Genomic DNA, 24,030 nt, shown 5'->3' on the forward strand with positions numbered 1-24,030 from the left:
GACACGGCCACGTCCATCTTGTCCCTAGCTTTAGTCTCAGCACCGTGCCCAGAACATTGGATGGAGCGATGGAAACTTGGAATCATAGCTGAAACCGGTTCCAAACAGATCCGAGGAGGCCACTGCACCAACCAAGTAGACAGACCGGGGGGTCTAAGCAATGTGTGTGCCCCACCCGTAACAAACCCCAGCTCTTCCCGGATCCCAGTGAACGGGCTATTCAACCCTGAGTCCAGGGAGGTGGGAGGACACAAGATACTATAGTTTCTTTCGCTGTAGAGAATAAATGGAGGAACGGTATCCAGAAGCCTCAGAACAGGCAGTCTTCTAATCATGACCTCATATGGTATCCAGACGGAAGATTCCAGGAAAATGTTTAGCAACCTCGACAGAAGGCAGGAAGATATAGCATCCATAATACAAGAGCCAAAACAACAACAACAACAACAACAACAACAACACATCGTAGGAAGTGGACAAACTAATGCAAAGCAAGTCGGGTGGAAAAAGGAAACAAAGGCTATAAAAAGGAGACAGGAAATTAACAAAATGGTAGGGAAATTTACGAGGTAGCGACAGAGGAACATCCACATGGATTGCCACAGAATATGGAATTAATCTCGCACAAAAAGGGGAAAAAAAAGAGTCAGTTATATACAAAGCCAATGTTAAGAATTTTTCCTGGTATGCAAAGGAAATGGGGAAAAATCAAAACAGAGGGACAGAAGAATAAGCCAAGAGGCAGACTTGTAGAGAGCTAGGTGCTCCTGGAGAAAAGAAACCATACACCATGGTTGATAGGAGGGAAAGGAAAAAAAAAAATCCCTCAGCTAAAAGAAGACATAGATGTGCATCGTGGAAGGAAGGTCCTGCGCTGCTGAAGGCAACATGGATTTTACAAGCCTGATGGCGGACGCGTGGAGGACGATGTATTTACACAACAAAGACAAGGAGAAAGTCTGACAAGGCTTAAGTGGGTGAAGGGTGTCCCCAGTAAAGGAGCATAAACAAAGCTGGCTTCGGGTTCTCTGTAACTGGATTTCAGAAGGTACCTCCTTTTAGGGGCACCTGGGTGGCTCTCAGGTGGTTGGAGTGTCCAACTTTAGCTGAGGTCGTGATCTCACGGTTCGTGAGTTTGAGCCCCGTGTCGGGCTCTGTGCCGACAGCTCGGAGCCTGGAGCCTGGAGCCTGCTTGGGATTCTGTGTCTCTCTCTCTCTCTCTCTCTCTCTCTCTCTCTCTCTCTCTGCCCCTCCCCCACTCATGCTCTGTCTGTCTCTCTCTCTCAAAAATAAACATTAAAAAAAATTTTTTTTTTAAGTGAAAAAGATCTAGGAGTGGGACAAAATAAAGCGAGGGCACCTAGAGAAATGAAATCAAACCTCTCTTCCCACCCCAACAAGAGAACATCCTTCTTCCTCTTAGTTCCGATGGCGAGGCCATCAGGTACCTGCCCCATTGGCTCCCATCCTCCAGCATCTGGATCTGCTCTCGCCGCTCTCCTGGGGAATGACAGGTTTCCAGCCAGAAGGAATGGGACGGAAGGGCAGGACTCGTTGGGGACCACGGACCTTTCTCGGTTCCAGGGGTCGTGAGTCTGACCTCCAGCCACCTTTCGTTGGCTTCATGGGCAACAGGCTTCCACAGGGAATCCTGAGCTCCGGAATCCATTAAAGAGGACAGAGTGGCATCAGAGCCCTTTGCTGGCTAAGGGAAAACTCAGTGGGAATCCAGGCTTCCCCGAGTCCTGATTTGCACCACCCTCAGAGCATCGCCAAGGCCAAAGCCGTGCTCGGGAAGCCAGACTGTCTGGCACGATGACTTCCTTCCTTCCACTCCTCCGTGTGCACCATCTCTCAGGGAACGGGACCCACTCATCAAAGGCCTTGCCAGACCTCCTCAAACTGCTCTTATAAGAAATCACCTCGGGGCGCCTGGGGGGCTCAGTCGGTTAAGCGGCCGACTTCGGCTCAGGTCATGATCTCGCGGTCCGTGAGTTCGAGCCCCGTGTCGGGCTCTGTGCTGACAGCTTGGAGCCTGGAGCCTGTTTCCGATTCTGTGTCTCCCTCTCTCTGACCCTCCCCTGTTCATGCTCTGTCTCTCCCTGTCTCAAAAATAAGTAAAACGTTAAAAAAAAAATTAAAAAAAAAAAAAGAAATCACCTCTGGGGACGCCCGGGTGACTCAGTCGGTTGAGCGTCCGACGTCGGCTCAGATCATGATCTCGCGGCTTGTGAGTTCAAGCCCCGCGTCGGGCTCTGTGCTGTGACATCGCAGGGCCCACTAAGGATCATCTGTCCCCGTCTCTCTCTGCCCCTTCCCCCCAACTCTTTCTCTCTCAAAAATAAACACACATTAAAAAAGAAAAGCAAAGAAATCACCTTTAACATGGCTTCCTGGAGCCCCTTAAAGGAACTTTCCAAATCGGGCTTTCATCATTTAGATGCGAAGGTCCCCAGGACTCTTCCTCTGGCCTCACTGCTCAGGGTGAATGGATGGGGGGGAGAGGGGGGTCATGCTTGCAGCAGTAATGCACATCTCAGTGGCTGGAATCTCTCACTCACTCCTGCCACACCTCTAACCCCATGAAACGTTCCTGGATCCTATCTACAAGTGGCCGGAGGGTGACTCACTCAGGTTCCCCAGCTCCAGGCCCCCTGGAGCGTTTGTCATACTCACCCTTGCCTGCACGGGCTACCTTCTTCCATCCCATCCCCCCACCCCACCCATCCCTGCCCTCCATCCACAAAGCTGCTAGAGGGAGCCTTACACCTGTGCCACTGGTACCCACTAACAGAGGTAGATATCAATGCCATAAGAGCTTTCTCCCAGCACCCACAAAGCTGCCAGCCACATGCCTGGAGCCCGCCCCGCTTTGTGTCTGGATCCTTTTGAAAGACTCAGCGACGGTCCTGGCCGCCCTGAATATCCATCCGTAAGCCCCTCAGTGCCTCCCTGGGCCTGTTTTTCAGGGCTGGGCGGGGAGAGGACACAGAACAATACACTCTATTTTCTGATCCTAAAAAGGAACAGAGTGATCTGGTTAACCAGGAATTTTGATTAACACAATTACAATCTAGTCTGTGCAAGAGCACAGGAAGTCAGCCCTCACGGGAAAGCTTGCTAAGCTGGAAAACATGGGGTCCCCAGTGGGGCAAGTCTGCGAACGATCCTGCAAAACTCCAAGGCTGAGTCAGGCGGCCCCTCCTGTGTCAGAAGCCAAGTCATGGCCCTCAAGTGCCTGGGGTCAAGCAGTGGAGGGCAGGAAGGAATCCATCATGTAGGAAGTGACTTCTACTCGGGTCTTACGCACATTCCTGTGTGAGCCCTTCCTTGACTGATGCCGGAGAAAGACATTTCCGTGACTGCTGCACCTGCCGTCCGGATACAAGACAGAGGGGCCGAGGTACAGGGCTCTGGAGGAGACGGTGCAAGGAACGAGGAACCTGGATGTCAGCCAACACCTCCTTTCTGAGAGGGCTCGTGCTTTTTTGCTGGTGGCCATCGGTCCAGCAACACCGTACAGCATGACAGGGATCCAAGAGATACCCACTCGTCACCATCTCTCAGAACCATCTCCGCACTGACCAAACAACACTCTGGGGCCCCCGGGTGGCTCAGCCAGTGGAGCGTCTGACTCTCGGTTTCGGCTCAGGTCTTGGTCCCATGGTTCATGAGCTCGAGCCCCGCGTTGGTCCCATGGTTCATCTCGCAGTTGGTGGGTTCAAGCCCCGCGTCAGGCTCTGTGCTGACAGCTCAGAGCCTGGAGCCCGCTTCGGATTCTGTGTCTCCCTCTCTCTCTACCCTTCCCCTGCTCACACTCTGTCTCTCTCTCAAAAATAAAAAATAAAAGGAACAGTTCCAGGGATAAGACAAGAAGCTGTACCATGGAGCCTGGAGGGGCTTGGGAAACCCCAAAGAAAGCCCGTTAACTTCTTGCCCCACTTCTAAGAGCGATCTGTTCGGCCCTGATGTTTCAAAGCTATAAAGGGCGAGCGAGGCAGCACGATCGCGGCAGACTGTGCCAACTTCTGGCCCCGAAGCAGGAAAACCTAAATGATTCTGCTCACCAGCTTGTAACGAACAAGGCCATTTTATTCCAACTCTCCACTTCGAGGGATGCTGGCTCCGTTCCTCCTACCCCCTCGCGGGCAGATAAAAACAGCACGGGCCATTGTGATGTCCTACCTCCAACCTCTGGACTTACAGAAAGCCTCGGCTTCTAGAAAGCACGCAGGCCTGGGCTAAGGAGACCGTGTTCCCAGACAGCGAGTTGTAATTTACACAGTTCCCTTTGCCTCTCTGGGCCCCCGTTTCCTCATCTGTTAAAACCGGCCCTCCAACACCAGGGTCCTATGACCCGAGGAACACATTTCGTAACGGGGCCCAAAACCACCGCAAGGGAAATTTCAAGGCATTTAAGTGACCGGCGCGAGCTTGCAAAAGGGTCAGGCACATACCCAAGAGAGGACAGAGACCTCCCAACAAGATGAAATATTACCTTCCTCCCACACCCCCACCCCCGGGCATGTTTCCCCAAAACATTTTTTGGTCCAGAGAAGGAAAGTTTGCTCAACCAAACCCTACTCGGAACTCGGGGGGAAAAGATGTGCTATCTAAGATGCCAGTAAAGTGATTTTACAAAAATCGGAAATCACGAGCATGTATGCCCCGGGGGCGCCTGGGTGGTTCAGTCGGTTAAGCATCCGACTTCGGCTCAGGTCATGATCTCGCGGTTCGTGGGTTCGAGACCCACGTCGGGCTCTGTGCTGACAGCATGGAGCCTGTTTGGGATCCTCTCTCTCTCCCTGTCTCTGCCCCTCCCCGACTTGTACTTTCTCTCTCTCTCTCAAAAAATAAACTTTTTTTGTTTCAAAAAAAAAAAAAAAAAAAGGAAAGAAAATTTATGCCCAAACCAGGACACTAACTTGTATTAAACCCATACGGGAACCTCAAGCCCATACGGGAGGGCTGAACTCATTCTTCTCTTCCCCTTTATTCCAAGTCACTGTCTGGGCCTCTTTAGGGCTGATCATGTCCCTATGAAGTAGGTGGGCTGGGGTTTAGCACTCCTCTTAGTTGCGAAGGATCTCAAAAGTTACCCTAGATTTTCCACACTGGTTAACACCAGTAACGATATCCATTATCCTGCCCTGGGAGATGCTTCCGCAGGATATTTTGACGATCATTCACCAGCAGTGCAGCTCCCAGTAGGGAGAGGATCCCTGGCCAACACTCGATATTGGGGGGGGGGGGGGGGCAGGGCAGGGAGAAAAGGAAATACTACTGAATCCCCCTCCCCAGCCTTCCTTTAGTATTAGGGTACAAAAACCCCAGGGGCCTCACGCCACTGTTTCTAGCACGTTCTCAAGTCCTTCTGCCCCTGCAGGAAACCCCGTACCCACATTTACCAAGCATTCTGTTGCCTTCAGAATGGACTTCAGAAGTTCAGAAGACAGGAAAGGAGCTGAAAGCCGCTGGCTCAGGGAGTCCCAGGCTCAATAGCTCACGCAAAGCAGCCTGCCCGCCAGAAAGGGGATCCAAGGGCAGGGGCCACCGCCGTACCCCCCAGATGCTCAGGGACACAAGCCGGCTTCCGCGGGGAGTCGGTGACACTATAAAGAATGGCAGGCTAGGGCCGCCTGGGTGGCTCAGTCGGTTGAGCGTCCGACTTCGGCTGGGGTCACGATCTCAAGGCTCGTGAGTTCGAGCCCCGCGTCGGGCTCCGTGCTGACATCTCAGAGCCTGGAGCCTGCTTCGGATTCTGTGTCCCCCTCTCTCTCTTCCCCTCCTCCCCAACTCTGTGTCTCTCTCTCTCTCTCAAAAATAAACATTTTTTTAAAAATGGCAGGCTGGAACCCATTGGGGCACAAAGTGGGGGTCTGACGGCCCACCTGTGGCTGTGATCCAGCTGGTCCAGCTTGGCGGCCGCCAGGTACAGGTTCACGGGCACCAAAACTCCAGGGGCAGCACGTGTGGTCACCAAGGAGGTTCATCTCAGCCACCGTGTGGCACGGCGCTCCAAGTGGCTCCACTCAAAAACCTGTGACCGTGGGCTGGCTCCCAGCGAGTCCTGGCTGGTTCTGAACCACAGGCACTGGAGGCAGAGGAAGGCTAACAGAGGCGGCAACGGTCTCCACGGGTCAGCAAAGGGCGCCCTTGCAACCAATCCAGCTCAGCCGACCTTTCTGAACTCTGCTACGGGTCCCAGATAGATGGCGACAGCCGAGGACATTGCTGTCCAAGGCTGGGACCCCCCCCCCCCCCCCACCGCTCTGTAGCTCCGTGCGGAGAATGTGAGAGGTGCACAGCGAGGCCCGAGTGCCTGGCCGCGGCCGCTGCCTTGCTGTGAGATCTTGAGCAAGCAATTCCTCTCTGCCGGGAGGCCTCAATTTCCTCATCTCGAAAATACAGAAGTTGGACCAGATGGTCTCCAAGGGTTTCTCAGGTTTCCCTCTCTTTCCTTCCTCTCTTTATATATCCTAATACTCAATGATTCTGGATGTTGGTCTTAATCTGTCTGCTTTAAGGACGCACAGCTTTTGCCAAGAGGGAAAAAAAGTCACATTCAAGTACAGATGCAGGTTCAGGGGCACGAGAGCGGCCCCAGCACGCTGCCTGGGCCCCGAACACCTGCGATTCTGCCTCACGACCTCAGAGCACCGTGAATTCTGGTGAGTTCTTCCGTCCTGATGGGCCTGTCGGCCCCTTCCCAGTCATTCCAAGAATCACACACGGTTGAGTTCTACGTGCTCAGCGACCAGATTCCTGACATCCTGGACTTTCCCCAGAAGCTGGGATTCACCCCGCATCCAGCTCAGGCTTGTTCTGAGCCTGGTAGCAGATAGCTGGTTCCCCACACACGCCGGGACTCGAACAGTCCACCTCAGCTCGGGCACCGCAGGCCTCAGTCCCTGCCCGAGAGCTTACCTGAGCTCTCCCCGTGCTCCCTGGAGGTCCCGTAGGGTACACCTTCTTTGCTGATTCCTGCCATGGCCTGCGGCCAGGGCCAGACCCCCGGAACCCCCAATGCTCCCCAACATTCCATCAGAAGGTGACTGGTAAGTCTGCATTCTTTACAAACATCATCCCCAAAGTGGGGCCCCTGCACCAGCAGCACAGCTGTCCTCTGGGAGCTGGCCAGAAATGCAGAGTCCCAGGCTCCACCCCAGCACCAGACTCTATTTTAAAGGTCCCTGGGCAATGCGGATGCACTTTAACCTTTGAGAAGCCAGCCGTGAACTTCCCAGGTACCCCTGGGTGACAAGTCCCATCTCCCTCTTCCTGGAACAGGTTCAGACCTCCATCAGAAGCCACACCAACATTCCAGATGCCGTCTGACCCTGTCAGCAGGAGAGAATATCCTGGAAGAAGGCTCTGTGCAGAGACAGACTAGCCTTCCCCTACAAACTGGACGCCCCCCTCCCCCAAGCTGTCCCCAAAGCCTCCAGAGAGTGGCCACTAGAGTCTTGGCTGATGTGAAGTCCGTCTTCCCAAGAAAGGCAGGTGTCTGACTTCCAGAGGCAAGAAGGTTGGTGCAATAAGGCTATTCCACTGTTGCATCTCAGGAGAGCATCTGTGCATGACCCTAAGCACGGCCACCACTGCCACCTCCAGCAAACGGGACAGAAAGCGCCCAGCCCAGCCTGGAACCACAGCACAGACGCCAGGTTCCCCAGGCCGATCCTCAATGACCTTGGTGGGAGCTTTCCCCTTAGAGCGTCCCACCTAGAACGTGGCCATGGGTACGTGGTGGGTGGGCAGGCAGGGAAGAGCCAAGCTTCACATTTGGGAGAAGCAAGGGAGGCAAGATGTGGACTGCAGTCCCCACAGTCCATGCCACCACGGGGTCACACGCCTCGACCACACCGCTCGCCAGGTAATCAGGAAGCCGACTCCCTCTCTCTCCGTGAACGGTCCCTTGGGCACCTTCCTCCTCCTCCCTTCCCCATCTCGCACGCACCAGGGCCCTGGCTTCTCCTCCCCCTGCTCCTGCCTTGGGCCTGTCACAGGTCCCCGCACGGCCCCGAGCACAGGGGGCCCCCAGGCCTTCTAAGCTCTACCGTCAGAGCCCCCACCCCGAGGTTCTCAGAACCGCTTTTTAAAGGTATCAAACTTATTTCAGAAACACTCAGAAAAGGCTGAGGTCACACCTGCGGGCGAGCCGAATTGATCCTTACCATCAGAGAAGAGCGAATCTTCCCGGAGGGGCTGCTAGCTCAGAGGAGAGTCCTGGGTCCCATGCGAGGTCCCCAGACGCGAGGCCAGGCCCCTGCCAGCTTCCTCCCCATGGTACCCTCTGCAGGAACTAAGACTGATGCAAGTGGCCTCCCCGGGGTCACTGCTCAGGGCACCCCGGAGGGTGTGCCCGTGGCTGTGCGCCCTGCTCTTTTTTCACAAAGAACACACGACATCACACAGCTCCTTCCAAATCTGCTCCAGGTCCGGCGAGGAAATCAAGGGCGCATTCTGGACTTTCCAGTTGCAAAGTTTCTGGAGGCTTCCCCCTCCCCCCACCCCCCGCCCCCACCACTCTCTTTTTTCCCCTTTCTCAGCTAAAAAAAAAGTTGGCCAAGGTCACGACATACAATGGCCAAGCTTGTGTCACTGACCAGATGCCTCCCACCCCCCCAGGCCCGTACACAAGACCTCCTTTGTCCACTGGATTTTGGGCAGGACTCCCTGGGCCTGCCCAAGCCCTGCTGGGGAATGTTCCGCCAACTTCTTCCCAACCCTAAGTCACGGCTCTGGCCTCGGCCCCAAGCCCCAGCTGTGTGAGTGAACCCAAGGCCAGATAAAAACCAATATAACAAGAATGGAGAACGCTCCCCCAAAGAACCATTGTGTCAGACCCTTCCAGGGCTGAAAAGCCAGTGTCCCCAAGACGAGGGTCCCCTGCCTTCGCTCTGTCCTCACCGTTTCCAAACCTGGACAGACAGCAAGTGACAAAGAGGGGCAATGCCATGCATCTCAGAGGAAAGGGGCTCTAGGATCACAGAATCGTTAGCTACGAGGGAAGGAAAGATTGGACCCTGAGCGCAATATGGCGCCCACCAACTAAATGAGTTCAGGCAAGAGACTTGGATCCTGGGTAGATCTATCAAATCACTCCATTCAGACAGCTTTTAGGAGCAGCTGAAGGTTTAGCACTTAAAATCCACGCATTCCTTTTTTTTTAATTTTCCTGTTGTTATTGTCAAAGTTTATTTACTTATTTTGAGAGAGAGAGAGAGAGAGAGAGAGAGAGAGCGCGATCACACTTGAGTGGGGGAGGAGCAGAGACAGACAGAGAGAGAGGATCCAAAGCAGGCTCCATGCGGTCAGTGCAGAGCCCGATGTGGGGCTCGAACCCACGAACTAGGAGATCATGACCTGAGCTGAAACCAAGAGTCAGAGGCTTAACCGACTGAGCCACCTGGCGCCCCTGAAATCCACACATTTCTGTGTCTGCTTTAAATGTAAACCTTTGTGATTTTAGGAAAGGAGTCTTTGTATCGGAGTAAATATGGTTTTCCAGAGGGACCAAGAGGGCTCAAGGTCTGGATGGTCTCCTATAAAATAGCATTCTCTCAAACATTTGGTGTATTTCGGATGAGATTTCAATGCCAACTCCTCGGTCAGGGGGCGGGAGAAGAAATGAGAATGCTTACCTACGGAGAGAGTCAGGGGAGCCCTTGTGGGTTCACACCTATTCTCTCTCTGTGATGCCCAGGGCGTCAGATTTCTTCAAGTGCAAGGGGGAAATGATTACAGAGTTTTTCTCAAAAGGTCGTTGGGAGGGTTCGGGGGGAAATCCGCGTAAACACGGAGCACGCAGCAAACAGGACCAAGATACCCGATAAAAGCCCGCTGCTGTTTTTGTTCCTATGGGCAGTGGCTGAAAAAGCAGGAGCTGAGGTTTCCCCGGACCCACAAGACGTTTACAGTGAATGAAACCAAAGACCAAACAACCCAATTAAAAAACAAAAACAAAAACAAAACGGGCAAAGGGCATTTCCCCAAAGGGGACAGACAAACGGCACTAAGGGCACGTGAGAAGGTGCTGCATCACTAATCCCCGGGGAAGCGCCAGCAAAACCCACAACGAGGGATCGCCTCACACCCATCAGGATGGCTACTATAAACCAACAAATAAAAACAGGAAGGTCAGAAAAGAACAGGCAGGTGGAAAAATCCTTGCTGGAGGGAACGTAAAACGACACAGACATACTGGGACAGAGTCCAGCAAAAACTCAAAGAGCGAAACACAGAATTACCCTAAGACCCAGCAATTCCACACCCAGGTATACGCCCCAGAGAGCGGGAAAGCAGGGATTCCGATACCTGCACACCCCGCTGTACCGCAGCACCGTTCGTAACAGCCCCAAACATGGAAACAACGCAAGTGTCCGTTCATGGATGAATGGGTAACCCAAACGTGGTGTGTATAGACAGTGACATGTTAATTCGGTCTTAGAAAGAAAGGAGATTCTGACACAGGCCAGGGTATGGATGGACCTACCAGCAGCAGGCTAAGTGAGATAAGCTAGTCAAGAAAAGGCAAATGCTGTAGGATCCTACTTGTATAGAAGAGAATAGTTAAATTCACGGAGAGAGAAAAGAGCATGGTGGTTGCCAAGGGCCAGGGGACGAAGGGGGGACTGGGAGTTAGTGTTTAATGGGGACACAGTTTCCGTGAATAAGGTGACAAACCCCACGTGGGGCTCTGTGCTGACAGCTCAGAGCCTGGAGCTTGCTTCAGATTCCACCTCTCTCTCTCTCTCTCTCTCTCTCTCTCTCTCTCTCTCTCTCTCTCTCTCTCAAAAATAAATAAATATTAAAACAAGTTTTTTAATGGTTAAAATGTTATGTATATTTTACCACCACACACGCACACGTCTGCGTACCACAGAGATAATTTAGATCAAGGGACCCCGGCCAGTGTGACATCAGCCATATCACAGGAGACACAGGTGGGGGGACAGAACCTCCAGGGAAGGTGAAACGTGTGTCCAGAAAGGGAAGCCGCCCCAGCCTGTTGGTGAAGGCTGACAAGAAGACAAGGCCCGGGTATCTGTAAGCAGGGCTCACTGTGGTCCGTCTGGTGTTCGATCTTGGGGAAACTGAGGCAGCATGGCCAGCATCTTAATGTCAATCACTGGCTTCTTTGCTCAAGGGTGTGCACACTCAGAGCTCCCCCTCCCCCAAGGGCCAATGGCAACGTGCCTCTCCCCAGACACATCAACTCCTTCCTTTCTGCGACTGTGTTCCACCTTTCTGGACTTCTCCCCCCCCACACACACACACACCCAGACACAGAGCTCCCCCCTTCCTTCTCAAAGTCCAGGGTGGCTGCTCCAGGGGCCCAACATCTCCTCTCCACTTGTCAGGCTCTAATCCGCTGCAGGGATGATAATGAGTTCTGTTGAGTACTTGCTCTGGGCCAGACAGACATCGTCCTAACTGCTTCGAGTGTCCTGTGTCCTATAACCGGTCCAACAAATCAAGAGGAAATTTCCAGTATCGTCCCCAGTTAATAGAGGAGAAAACAGAGGCCCTTGGGATGGGCCAGGAAGGGTGGGTAGGAGACTGAGCTAAGGGGATGATACTCCAGGCCATGTGGCCACAGGAGCGAAGGCCCAGAGAGAAAGCAGCATGGGCGGGCTTGAGGATTCACGGCCATGGAAGGCGCAAGAAGGAGTAGTTATGGACAGAGTCCAGTTGTGGGAGGCCATGAGGGCACCAAGACTAGGGATTCAGACTCCCTTGTATAAACCAGAAAACACGGACGCATCTTGGTAAGGGAAACACCACCAGTGTTGTGCTTTGGAGAACAACACCAGGGTGTAAAAAGATCAAATGTCAGGGAGAGACTAGAGGCAGAAAAGGGGTTATGGGATCCCTCCCCTCCTTTCTGTCTCTCTTAAATGGGAGGCTTAAGTCTACATTCGTAAACCAAGAAGTAAAGAGTCCTCCAAGGGCTGAGGGACTCTCCCCTCTGTGATGTGAGAGGGGAGAGGCGGGTCCTGGTGGTGACCACACCCTGACCTTGGAGGTCAGCCCCCTGCCGTCAGAATGCAGGGATAGAAGCCTGTCTCCTCTCTGCTCCTGGAAACGGGCTCCCAGCCACGCAGGAGAAGGTGAACATCAAAAACTTCATCTGCACCCAGATAGCCGAGACCCTCCTCTTCGTTCCTTCAGGTTTGGCAGAATTCAAATACACGCACACACTCTCGCAGCCCGTAACTTTTTGGTTTTATAGCAGCAAAGAGGGGGCAGTTTTAAGGTTCTTCAGCCCTGCCACCTCTCTGACACTGCATCGTACACGTGAATAGGATACGATCACAGACAATAACGCACCCCAATAGGCAACACGTAGAAATTGCCATCGCCGCTCCCGGGATGGCCTCCAGCCAATGGCGAGGGGCCTTTCTGGGCCACGATAAAACAGGAGGCTAATCTGCTCTGACCTGAGCTAAGCAGAGACCAATCAGAGCCCTGCAGATGTTTTCTTCTGTGAGGGTTCGCCGAAACAGATACCTCGGGGAGCGTAAGACTCATGAATACCTTCTCACGGGTTTACTGTTTGTGGTTATCCTAGCATCTCCAACCAGAGGCCCCTCGAGTTTGGCTTTATCGATGGATGGTCTTCTATCATTGAGTCACTTATAAAAAGCACACAACATTCTTCCCCTTCTGGTCTCTGCAAATGGGTAGGTTTCTACATGAGAAGCCATAAGAGATGGTGGGAAACCCATGATCCCCAAACACAAAGACTGACAATCATTTCCACCGAGCTCCATTTCCCTGAGTTTCACGGAGTCAGATGCAGCCAACCTCCTTGTTATTATTCTTTGCTTCAGCCGAGTTTGAAGACTGTCAACCAACACAGGCCACGTGCGTGCGCTGTGGTCCCCCACCCTCTGCAGCACACATCTCATCGTCTTATAATGATAACGGATACGGGAGACTGGCTACGGCCACGATTCACTTTCTGTAAACGCTCTGTAGCCATGACGGGGAAAATCCTTCGCCAGACTGTGCGGTCTCTGGGGTGCGGGGTCTCGAAGACGCTCCCAGGCTGACAGGCAGCCCCCCTCGGCCACAGGATCAATCGGGCGATCTTTGCCCCGCTGCTGTTGTGGAAGACGAGGGCAGGTGTAACACAAAGGGACTTGACTTGTGCAATGTGGAAGATACGGCACAGACATACACGACTGAAAAACAGAAATAACTACACAAGGGAGTCTATCAGAAGTGCCAAACGAGAAGCCGGCAGACAATAAGAGCTTTCAGAATCCAGAGGAGGGAGGGACCATTTTCGGCCGGGACGGTCAGAGAAGGCTTCTCAGAAGACACAGAAGTTTCCTGACAACAGGGATGAAAAGGAAGGGCCTGACCAGAACAGAAGGACGTTAAGTGAGAAGTAGAATCGGCCTTGGGAACTGGGCAGACGTGGGGGATGTGGGAGGAAGTAAAAGTCAGTTCTGAAGGGGACGAGAGAAGCCGGAACCGGTCCCCGGGGAGACCCATCCGGCCATGGTGGAAGCCACTTTGGGGATATGGGTAGAGTTCACTGCCTACACACTCAAGTTCCAAGAGCTTGATCGGGGCACAACTGGGCTGAGTCTGGCCCTTGACACGCGGAGCTGTGCTATCTGCCCAGAGACGGGGTGCAGTCTTCCGGGTGGACTCAGAGTTCAAAAAGAAAGAATGGATCACGGAGCCCTGAGGTGGGCTCACTTATGCAGCAGAATTATTAGATCCTTCATGGGGCGCCTGTGTGGCTCAGTCGGTTGAATATCTTGACTCTTGATTTTGACTCAGGTCATGTGGGGATCGAGCCCCACACTGGGCTCCAAATTGAGCGTGGAGCCTGCTTGAGTTTCTCTCTCTTTCTCTCTCTCTCTCTCTCCCAAAAATAAAAATAAAATAAAATAAAAAATATAAAATAAAATAAATATAAAGTGAAATAATAAAATGTAAAATGAAATAAAATATAAAATAAAATAAAATATTAAATAAAATAAAATAAAATAAAATAAAATATTAAATAAAAAAATAAAATATTAAATAAAATAAAATATAAAGTGAAATAATAAAATATAAAATGAAATAAAATACAAAGTGAAATAAAAAATAAAATATAAAATATAAAATTAAATATAAAGTGAAATGAAATAAAAAAATAAATATAAAATAAAATATAAAATAAAATATAAAATAAAATAAAATATTAAATAAAAAAATAAAATATTAACTAAAATAAAATATAAAGTGAAATAAAATATAAAATGAAATAAAATACAAAATGAAATAAAAAATAAAATATAAAATATATAAAATTAAATATAAAGTGAAATAAAATAAAATATAAAATGAAATAAAAAAATAAATATAAAATAAAATATAAAATAAAATAAAATATAAAATAAAATAAAAAATGAAAAAATAAAATAGAAAAGAAAAGAAAAGAAAAGAAAAGAAAAGAAAAGAAAAGAAAAGAAAAGAAAAGAAAATGTAAAGTAAAATGAAATAACACCACCAACAAAGAAAGACTGCCCCCTGACACTCCTTGGGCCCAATCCCTCCTCCCGAGAGCCCTCCATTAGCACATGCAACATGCCTCGGTCCCCTCTCCGAGACCCTCCAAGGCAAGGACGGCCTTCGTCCTTTCTTCCCTCCAATGCAGCCCGGTGCCTCACACTCAGGGGCTGGCCCCATGACGGAAAACGAATGGAAGGGAGTTCTGGGAATGAGTCACAGAAAGCAAACGAGGACGGGATCAGAAGAAGAAATAGGTAGCTGTGTCCACGTGAGACGCGGAAGAAAACGCTCCCTGACTATGGGGAGGATGGTCCCCCCGCTGCCGATTCCAGAAAAAGGAGCATGGGAGTGAGGTGGGTGTGGAAATCTGGTCCCGAGCACGCAAGGAGCTGGTGAGCCTGAGGACACACAGGGACAGGAGGCAAGAGACTGAGACAGATGCCACTGTAGAAGGTGAGGACAGAGGACAGGGCTGTATTCAGTGGCTGGCCCGGGCCCACTCGGCCCACGGATGGCTCTTACGAGGTGCCTGCACTCAACGTGGGTGGGTCCGAGGTCCCTCTAACGGTTTCCATGTGTCCATCCCATAAAAGACTCCCAAGGTCAAGCAGACATATCAGAAACGGCACCCACTCTAACAGGCTGCATCGAGACCCCAGAGATACTTTGCTCTATGTCTCCCAAAGTCCAGCTCAACGTCCCCCTGCCCCAGATCTGCCTTCGCTACGTATCAGCTGTACTATTATTTACCCAGAGTTGTTTTTTTTTTTAACCTGTCTTATAACGAGATTGACTTTAACCTGGTCCTAAGCCAGAACATCCACAAAACATGGGATTTCCCCCCCATGACGTGCTTAAATAAACAGCACTCGAGAACTGCCGCCACAACAGGTCTACGATCCCCGTGCCTAGCCTTGGGGGTACAATGAGCCCACTTGGGTGAAACACCGTCTCAGGCTACGTGTAAAATTACCATTTTTACAGCCGTGAGTTGGTTTATAGGAGTTCTTTTTTGAAACCTGGCAAGCCAAGTTTAAGTTCTCCGCTAACCCCAGGCCCACGAAGGCAGGAGCGAGGTCCCGAGTGTGTGCCCAAGTCACCGCTGGGAGGCCCAGGAGGACCGTCAAGGGCAAGGCAGAGAGGACGTCCCGTTAAGGGCCACGTGACAGTGCTGCGGGCACCTCTGTCACTTCCCTATTGAAGGAGGCAAGGAGGGGGAAAGAATGGGAAGGAAAAAATAAAACTTGCATAAGCTTCAAAAAAGGAAAGGGTGGGGGCGCTTGGATGGCTCAGTCGGTTAAGCGTCCAACTCTTGCTTTTGGCTCAGGTCCTGATCTCATGGTTTGCGAGTTCAAGCCCCACGTCGGGCTCTGTGCTGACAGTGTGGGTTGACAGTGTGCTGACAGCTGCTTGGGGTTCTCTCTCTCTCTCTCTCTCTCTCTCTCTCTCTCTCTGCCCCTCCCCTGCTCATGCTCTCTCTCTCTCTCAAAATAAATAAGCTTAAAAAAAAAAAAAACAAGGGGTGCCTGGGTGGCTCAGTCGGTTAAGCGTCCGACTTCAGCTCAGGTCACGATCTCGCGGTCTGTGAGTTCGAGCCCCGCGTCAGGCTCTGGGCTGATGGCTCAGAGCCTGCAGCCTGCTTCCGATTCTGTGTCTCCCTCTCTCTCTGCCCCTCCCTCGTTCATGCTCTGTCTCTCTCTGTCTCAAAAATAAAAATAAAACGTTAAAAAAATTAAAAAAAAAAATAGTGGACAATCAGAATCAAAAAACAAACAAACAAACAAAAAACCCCGAAACCTTGAGGACCATTAGGCCAGTGGAGCAAATGGGGACAGTCTTACAACCCAGAGACTGGTTGTGGGAAAAGACCAGTATTTTATACCCTCCTCTCTCTCTGTGTCTAATTTGAGAAGTGGGACCAGCCCCCATCTGAGCACTGAGGCTGCCCGAGAACCTTTCTTCCCTCCCCACCATCCATTCCAGCTGCAGTGACTTCCAGAAAGCAGGTGAGCAGGGGGCTCGGCGGGGGGGGGGGGGGGGGGGGGGGGAGCTGGTAACCATTCTGAAGGCGTGGATCCCACAGGCCAGGCCCAGTGAATTCGCCGAGCAGCAGCACACAGGTCTGGAACCAGGGAACCTATGCTCGCTCACACATGCCGCTGCTTGGGAACCTCAGGGAGGGAGGCAGCCAGCCAACAGCAGGACACAGGGGGGCCCCCAGTTTGAAAGCCAGAACCGGGCTGCGAGATGCGCGTATCACCGAACGTACGGGGACCTCAGAATGGATTCAACCTTCCCCCGCGTGCACACAGGGTCAAGGCCAACGACACGTCACACGTACCGCGTCTGGTGGTTGTATGCAAAGCCAGCACAGATGTGGCCTTGTCTGAGACTAGAAAGGGGCACAGGAACGTGGGGAAAAGCGTGAGGAAGCACCGAACCCAAGGGCTCGAGGAAGAGCACATCTCAGAAGGCAATTCAGAAGACAACACGGGGAAACTGCTAGAAAGCAGGCGGTCGTAACTCTCGTTGAAAGAGGAACAGAAAATCATAAACGGAAAAAGCCAGCCAAAATAGGAAGGACGACACAAGCAAGAAGAGGAGGGTGAGGATTATACCAAAATTGCTCACCTAAAGCCACATGAGTGCTTGTGGGCAAAAAAAGATTAAAAAAAAAAAAAATTAAATCAATAAAGTGCAGGTTACGCTGAAAAGAATATCCCCCCATGGCAAAGTTAAAAAAAAAAAAAAAAAGGCAATGTACTAAGTGTAAGAGGCATTTCGTTAGAAAAGACCAGACCAGGGGTGCCTGGGTGGCTCAGCCGGTTGAGTGTCTGTCATTGGCTCAGGTCATGATCACACAGTTTGTGGGTTCAAGCCCCACATCAAACTCTGAGCTGACAGGGTGGAGCCTGCTTGGGATTCTCTCTCTCCCTCTCTCTCTCTCTCTGCCCTTCCCCTGCATGCACACACACTTTCTCTCTCAAAATAAGTAAATAAACACTTAAAAAAAGACCAGACCAGGGGCTCCTGGGTGGCTCTGTCGGTTGAGCGTCCGACTTAGGCTCAGGTCATGATCTCACAGTCCGTGAGTTCCAGCCCCATGTCAGGCTCTGTGCTGACGGCTCAGAGCATGGAACCTGCTTCGGATTCTGTGTCTCCCTCTCTCTCTGACCCTCCCCCGCTCATGCTCGGTCTCTCTCTGTCAAAAATAAATAAACATTAAAAAAAATTAAAAAAAAAAAGACCAGACCAAATAGACTAAAATCAATAATCAAATGCACAAATAGCTAAAGATAATTTAAAACTTCTTTTCAATGTTTTATTTATTTTTGAGAGAGAGAGACAGAGACAGAGTGTGAGCAGAATCCGAAGCAGGCTCCAGGCTCTGAGCCGTCAGCACAGAGCCCGACGCGGGGCTCGAACTCACGGACCGTGAGGTCATGACCTGAGCCAAAGTCAATGCTCAACTGACTGAGCCACCGAGGTGCCCTGATAATTTGATAATTTTAAAAGTCATGCACACAAACCAGCAAAGAGAAAGGTTACCTGGGAAATCCGTTTCTCCTCAGACTTTTCTTCCGCTCCTGCTAAGAGCACTTCCCACTGGAACCCATGCTCCATAAGGCAGGGACTGACCAGGGCCTGGCGTCAGCCCTGTGAAAGTGCTAGAAAGTGCTAGAAAATACTAGAAGGCATATCCCACCCAAGTCAAAGCTTCGGGGGGGGGGGGGGTGGTCGTTTTGCTCATCACTATGGGAGTTCAATAAACTTTTGTTGAATGATGAAACAAAATGAGCTGCAAATAGAAGAGTTTTGGGGGGGCACCTGGGTGGCTCAGTTAAGCATCTGACTTTGGCTCAGGTCATGATCTCACAGTTCATGAGTTCGAACTCCACGTCAGGCTCTGTGCCGACAGCTCAGAGCCTGGAGCCTGCTTCTGATTCTGTATCTCCCTCTCTCTCTGCCCCTCCCCTGCCTATGCTCTGTCTCTATTTCTCTCAAAAATAAATAAACATTAATTTTTTTTTAAATAGGAGGTTTTTTTTGTTCCAAACATCTGAGCTCCAAGATGCACGTGTCCAGCCAGATCGTATTAATATTTCACACGAAAGAGACAGAAAAGGTTCTCCAAGCATGCACCCCCCAGACCCTCCAGGCACTGAGAGAGAAGTCAACATGAGGACGATGACGACGGGAAGTCACCGCATCGATGCACCCGTGAGGCCTCTCTTACTCAGTGCAGACCCCCAATTCAGAAATCAGGCGAACGGGTTTTCCGGCTCGTGCCCAGTGTCTCCCTCGGCCCTCCTCCTCTGCTTTGTGCCCACCCTGGAACCGGGCTCCGTATTTCTCCCGAGACATCCTGCAAGGCCAGCACAGATGAAGCCTCCCACTCCGTGTGGGGAGCACCGCTCACCGAGGCGGTCTTTTCTGCCCAAGCACACGCTGACCCTGGGGTGGGTACCGGAGCTTTGGAGGCATTGGCTGGAAGCATCACTGAACAGAGTCTCTGTCTCTCCTCCACCCAAGCACCCAAGCAACGCAGCACATGTAAAGCATCACAGTGGCCACTCTGTCTGCCAAGGAGCTAGAAGATATTTAAAACTCACGTTGAATGAACCAAGCCTCTCTCCTGCCCAGATCAGGAAAGACCCACAAGCCCCCTCCTTCCTCTGCCAATGAAGCACCCAGAAAATGTGGCCCCAGGTTATCTGTGGGTTGTGGGGTTCCTCTGGATGTTTTCATCGTATTTCTTCTATCACATTTAAAATGTTAATTTATTTTTCACTTTAAAATTTTTTAACATTTATTTTTGCAAGAGAGAGACAGAGACAGAGACAGAGTGAGAGTGGAGGAGGGGCCGAGAGAGAGAGGCAGACACAGAATCCAAACCAGGCACCAGGCTCCAGGATGTCAGCACAGAGCCCGACGCGGGACTTGAACTCACAAACCGTGAGATCATGACCTGAGCTGAAGTCGGACACTTCACCGACTGAGCCACCCAGGCGCCCATAAATTTACTTTTACAATCAGGAAAACATTGCCTTCCCCCAAAATCGGCATGTACAATTCTAAAATATACCATATGATCCCAATTATGTAGACAAATATATACAGCAAAAAAAAAAAATAGGAATGAAAAGCATGCTGAATATTTTTTGTTTCAGCTTTTCTGTATTTTCCAAGTTTTCATAATGAGCAAATTGATTTTAACCCATTTTTTTAAAAAAATCTTTATTCCATTACGAACTAACGTACGAATACAGCCTTATCTAAAATAGGTAGATAGTATTTGTTAATAAAATCCCCCCTTGATATATCCCTTCTCAGTTGCCACCCCTAAAATGTACACTATCAGATTAGGATTCATTGCACTAGCTTTCAAATGCTAAAGAAACATGGGGGTGGGGTTATTTTTGAGAAAAATGAATTAAGACAAACGGTAAAGAACTTTCTGAACCAATGCAAGGCTGACATGAAAATCAAAGGTGGAAGGGACCCCACCGATCATTTGATCCCATGCTACCATTTTACAGATTGGGAAACTGAGCCCAGAGACAGATGGGGATTGGATGCCAAGTCTCCCCCAGCCCAGTGCACAGGCCCCTCCTTCCTGCTCTCTGGCTGCCCTAAATCTTGATGCTGATGTTGCTGGCGTGGTTAGAAGGCTATTCTAGTCAGACAGCACACCAAGAGCCAAAGCCCCACCTAGGTCGGCTCCCAGGCTGACCCCAACACTGCTCTGTGCAAGCCGACCTCTAAAGAGTCCAGCTGTCTGCTCTACAACGATAACTTCCCATCCCTTTGTGACCAGTGAGCCCCCTGTGAAGGGAGGGGGAACAGGGAGGAAACATCTGTGCACACAAGGGGAGTAGAGGGGAGTGAATAAAAGCACTTGATTTTCCCTTTGGCAAATCCTCTCCTGCCTATTTTTCCACTCATTGAAATGCAAAGCTCCATTCCCATGAAGGGGTCTGGAACATTCCAGAAACTTCTAGAAATCACAACCTCCCGCTCTGCAACAGGGATTCCCAAAAGAAGGTGTGCATGGATGTGTTGGTGTGTAGGTGAGGATAAAAAGCAGACACAACCCCCAGAAACCAGCCACAGGCATCCACTGGCTTGTCCCCAAACCCAGCATCTAACCGTCAGCCAGGCAGAGAGGAAGTCCCAGTATGTGCTCCATAGCTTTCCAGCCATGTAACCACAGACAAGACACTTCACCTCTTTGAACCTCATGTTTTTCTTTTCTGCATGTAAAAATGGAAACACCACCATCTCCTTCACAGAATTCTTGTAAAGATCGGACGACCGAAACAACGGTTAGCAACTCCATAAATGTTGGCTTTGCCCCACACCTTCCCATCCCCGTTAAATCACCGAGCAACCTTTGAAGAAAGTCGTCAGCTGAGGTCCCCGGCGCTGAGTCACTCGCATGGCACTGACTGGGTTCTCCCCACAGCCTGGGCTGATCTGCGCTGACACCTTCTCCCATTCCTGACACAGACCAAGCTCATCAGAAGAGCACGAGGAACAGTGTGTGAGATGAAATTACTACGCTCAGTGGACGAGATTAGAGTTTAGAGGACCACCAGGAAGGGGACAGAAAAACCCATGGAGCCAAGCCATGCTTGTCCACCAGAGCCACGGGAAAAGCTGGCGACCCCAGCCAGCCAGACCAAGAAACAAACACGGCCCTGGATGGGGTCTGCAACCCAGCCACACAAGTCCCCGGCAACCTTCCTGACGTGGCCTGAGAGTGTCTCCGCTGCCATGAGCAAAGACACCCCGTAAGAACACCCCCCCCCCCAATTTCAATCTCCAAAACATGGGACAGACTGGATGACAGGAAGGGCCAAGGGTCAGGTTTCTTTTTCCCACCACTCTACATCCCCAAAGTCGACCCCACCACCTGTAAGACCTTACCTTTCCCTTGTTCTCAGATGCCGAAGTGCGGTCGGGAACTTACACATATTGGTGCCTATTTGACCCTCACGAGAACGCGGGAGAGAGCTGTGCTTATTTTCCCCCTCCTAACTGCGTAAGTGGAGGTCTTCCCCAAGGTCTTACAGCTAACAAGACACAGAACCCAGAGTCCAAGAACAGCGCGATCCTCGCTCCCCCCAGGTTCCTCTGCAGTATCCAAGAATCCCCTATCCAAGGGCAGATACTCCAGAGGGAAGTTACAGTGAGGCCGTGACCAGCCACGACCCTAACTCTCAACTTCACGTGGTGGAAGGTGGTGGCTGACTGCCCAAGGGGGTGGGGGGAGGGGTTCCTTTGCTAACCGGAGAGAGAGGCGCCAGAGGGAAGGAAAACATCAACATAAGCATCTCCACGGACAAGAGCCCTGACCGTGGCCAGGGCAAATAGCATAAAGAAGCAGAGTCAGCCTGGAAGCTCAGCCTGGGTTCAAAGCTCCAGCTTTGACCCACCTTGCTTTGCCTCACTTCTTGCCGTCCCCTGGGGATGCAGCCCCCTGACCCCAGCCCCACCTTCCCTCTCGTGTGAGCTGGTCCATTCCTACCTCCATGGCCGCCCTTCTTGGCATGGCTTATGCCGAGCGGTCCTCACTCCCTGAGAACAAGAATGAGGTCCTACTCCCTTGTGTCCCCAGACACAGAAAACACACCCAATGAATATGTGTGGAATCAAAGGACTCCCCCCGAGTCTCTGAGGAGGATTTAACAGTGCACCCCCCTAAGAAAGCTGGTGTCTTACCTTCCTGAGATTATCTGGGCACCAATTCAAGAGTATGGAAAGAGAGGAAGACAAAAAGGTAAAGGCAGAGCCCATGTGTTTATCTATTCTACACCAGGAGAGGACTTAGATACCGAAATGCTGTCTAGGGCCCCCACATCACAAACGAACCAGACAGGCTGGGGTCGGGGGGAGGGGAAGGGTCATCAATGGCTTGTCTGGGTCTCTGACACCAGCCTCTCAAGGGCCTAGGGTCCTCCAAATAAATACATTCAGAAAAGACGCGCTCTCTCAGTCGCTGAAATTGGCCACAGTGTAATTAAAGATTTTTTAGCCGGAGGGAAAGCGGACAGGGGCCAGATATGATCATCTATGAAAAGCAGTCTGAGCGATCGATGCCTGATGTGAAATGTATGCATGTGGTTGGCTCTTACTCATACTTTTTACAGAACGGGTATGTTATTTTCACCCAAGGACTCCCAGCCCATGAATGCCTGGCCACCTCTGATAACGGTTGAGCGCCCAAGCTGATCTCTCTCTCTCTCTGTCTCATCACTCAATCCGCTGGCCTTGTCTGCTAGGGTCACACGCCGCTTCTCCCATAGGAACAGAACCCAGTGAACGTCTTAATCGCTAGGACAGTCCAAGGCATTAGGGCTTATTCACCAATGTGCACCGAGGGGACCCACAGATGGAAGCAGTGAATTGCGGGTGGCTGGACACAAGGGATCAAGATTTGCTGAGATCCTGAAAACGGAAAAACTCCTCCTGCCCTCACTCTGGAGTGGTGTGGGGTGAACCCCTTAACTCCTTCTCTTTGGCTAGGGATCCCCCCCTTTCCTCCTCTCTTGGTCTTGAAAGGATGGAAAATGACAGTAACAGGTGTAGGCACTCCAACCACATCCTGAGCCTCAGATATGGAGAACATTCCCCCCAAAGGCAGCAGAACACACAATTCTCCTCGAACGCACATGGAACATATTCCGGGACAGATCAACTGTTAGGCTCCAAAATAAGTCTCAATAAATTTCAGAAGACTGAAAGCCTATCAAGCCTCCTGCTCTGCCACAATGGTAGGAAACTAAAAATCCGTTAGAGGGAGAAAACCAGAAAAAACACGCACAAAAATGCAAGGAAATGAAACAACATGCCCCTGTATGACCTGTTTGTCATCACACAGAGGAGAAAGCAAGTTAATGCCTGAAGACAAAAACAGAAATACAATACAAAAAAAAAAAAAATCCATGGGATGCGGCAAAAGCAGTTCCAAGAGGGACATTTGTAGCAATACAGGCCTACCTCGATAGGCAAGAAAAATCTCCAACAATCTAATTTTGCACCTGAAGGAACTAGACAAAGAACGAATGAAGCCTCACGTTCGCAGAAGCAAAGAAGTAATAAAGCTCAGAGCAGAAATAACAGACCTAGAGAGTATTACGCTAAGTGGAAGGAGTCAGACGGAGAAAAGACAAATAGCATCTCATTTCAGTCATACGTGGAATCTAAAAAGCCCAAAACAAACAAACGAAAAAAGAACAAACAAAACAATATAAAAGCAAACTCGTAGATACAGAAAACCCACTGATGTTGACCAGAGGAGAAGGGGGTTTGGGGTGGGCAAAAAGGGCGGACGGCTCAGTGTGTGGTGATGAATGTCAACCAGACGCTGGGGGGAGGTGATCACTCTGTAGCACATACAGCTATCGACTTACGATGTCGTGCACCTAAAACCTGTATGATGCTATATCCTGATTTTACCTCCGTTTTTAAAAATGAACAATGGCAACCGTTTCATCATCGGTC

The 24,030-nt window shown here is 50.8% G+C and overlaps 1 protein-coding gene across 10 annotated transcripts in view; it reads right to left on the reverse strand.

Annotated features, from left to right (window-relative positions):
- GAS7 (growth arrest specific 7) overlaps positions 1–24,030 on the reverse strand; it is a 217,514-nt gene that overhangs the window by 94,156 nt on the left and 99,328 nt on the right. Inside the window, exon 1 of one of the 10 annotated variants that reach the window (XM_023243855.2) lies at positions 21,454–21,624. The exons of 6 other annotated variants lie outside the window; for them this stretch is intronic. In XM_023243855.2, the coding sequence (XP_023099623.2) occupies positions 21,454–21,500 (47 nt within the window). In that variant the 5' untranslated portion in view covers positions 21,501–21,624. Of the gene's footprint in view, positions 1–5,891; positions 6,240–8,177; positions 8,429–21,453; positions 21,625–24,030 lie in introns of those variants that run through there. 3 more of the 10 variants (XM_045044868.1, XM_003996210.6, XM_019817167.3) reach the window with 3 other exon arrangements.

This window comes from Felis catus, chromosome E1 (assembly GCF_018350175.1).
Source record: "Felis catus isolate Fca126 chromosome E1, F.catus_Fca126_mat1.0, whole genome shotgun sequence".
In the NCBI taxonomy this organism is placed as follows: Eukaryota; Metazoa; Chordata; class Mammalia; order Carnivora; family Felidae; genus Felis; species Felis catus.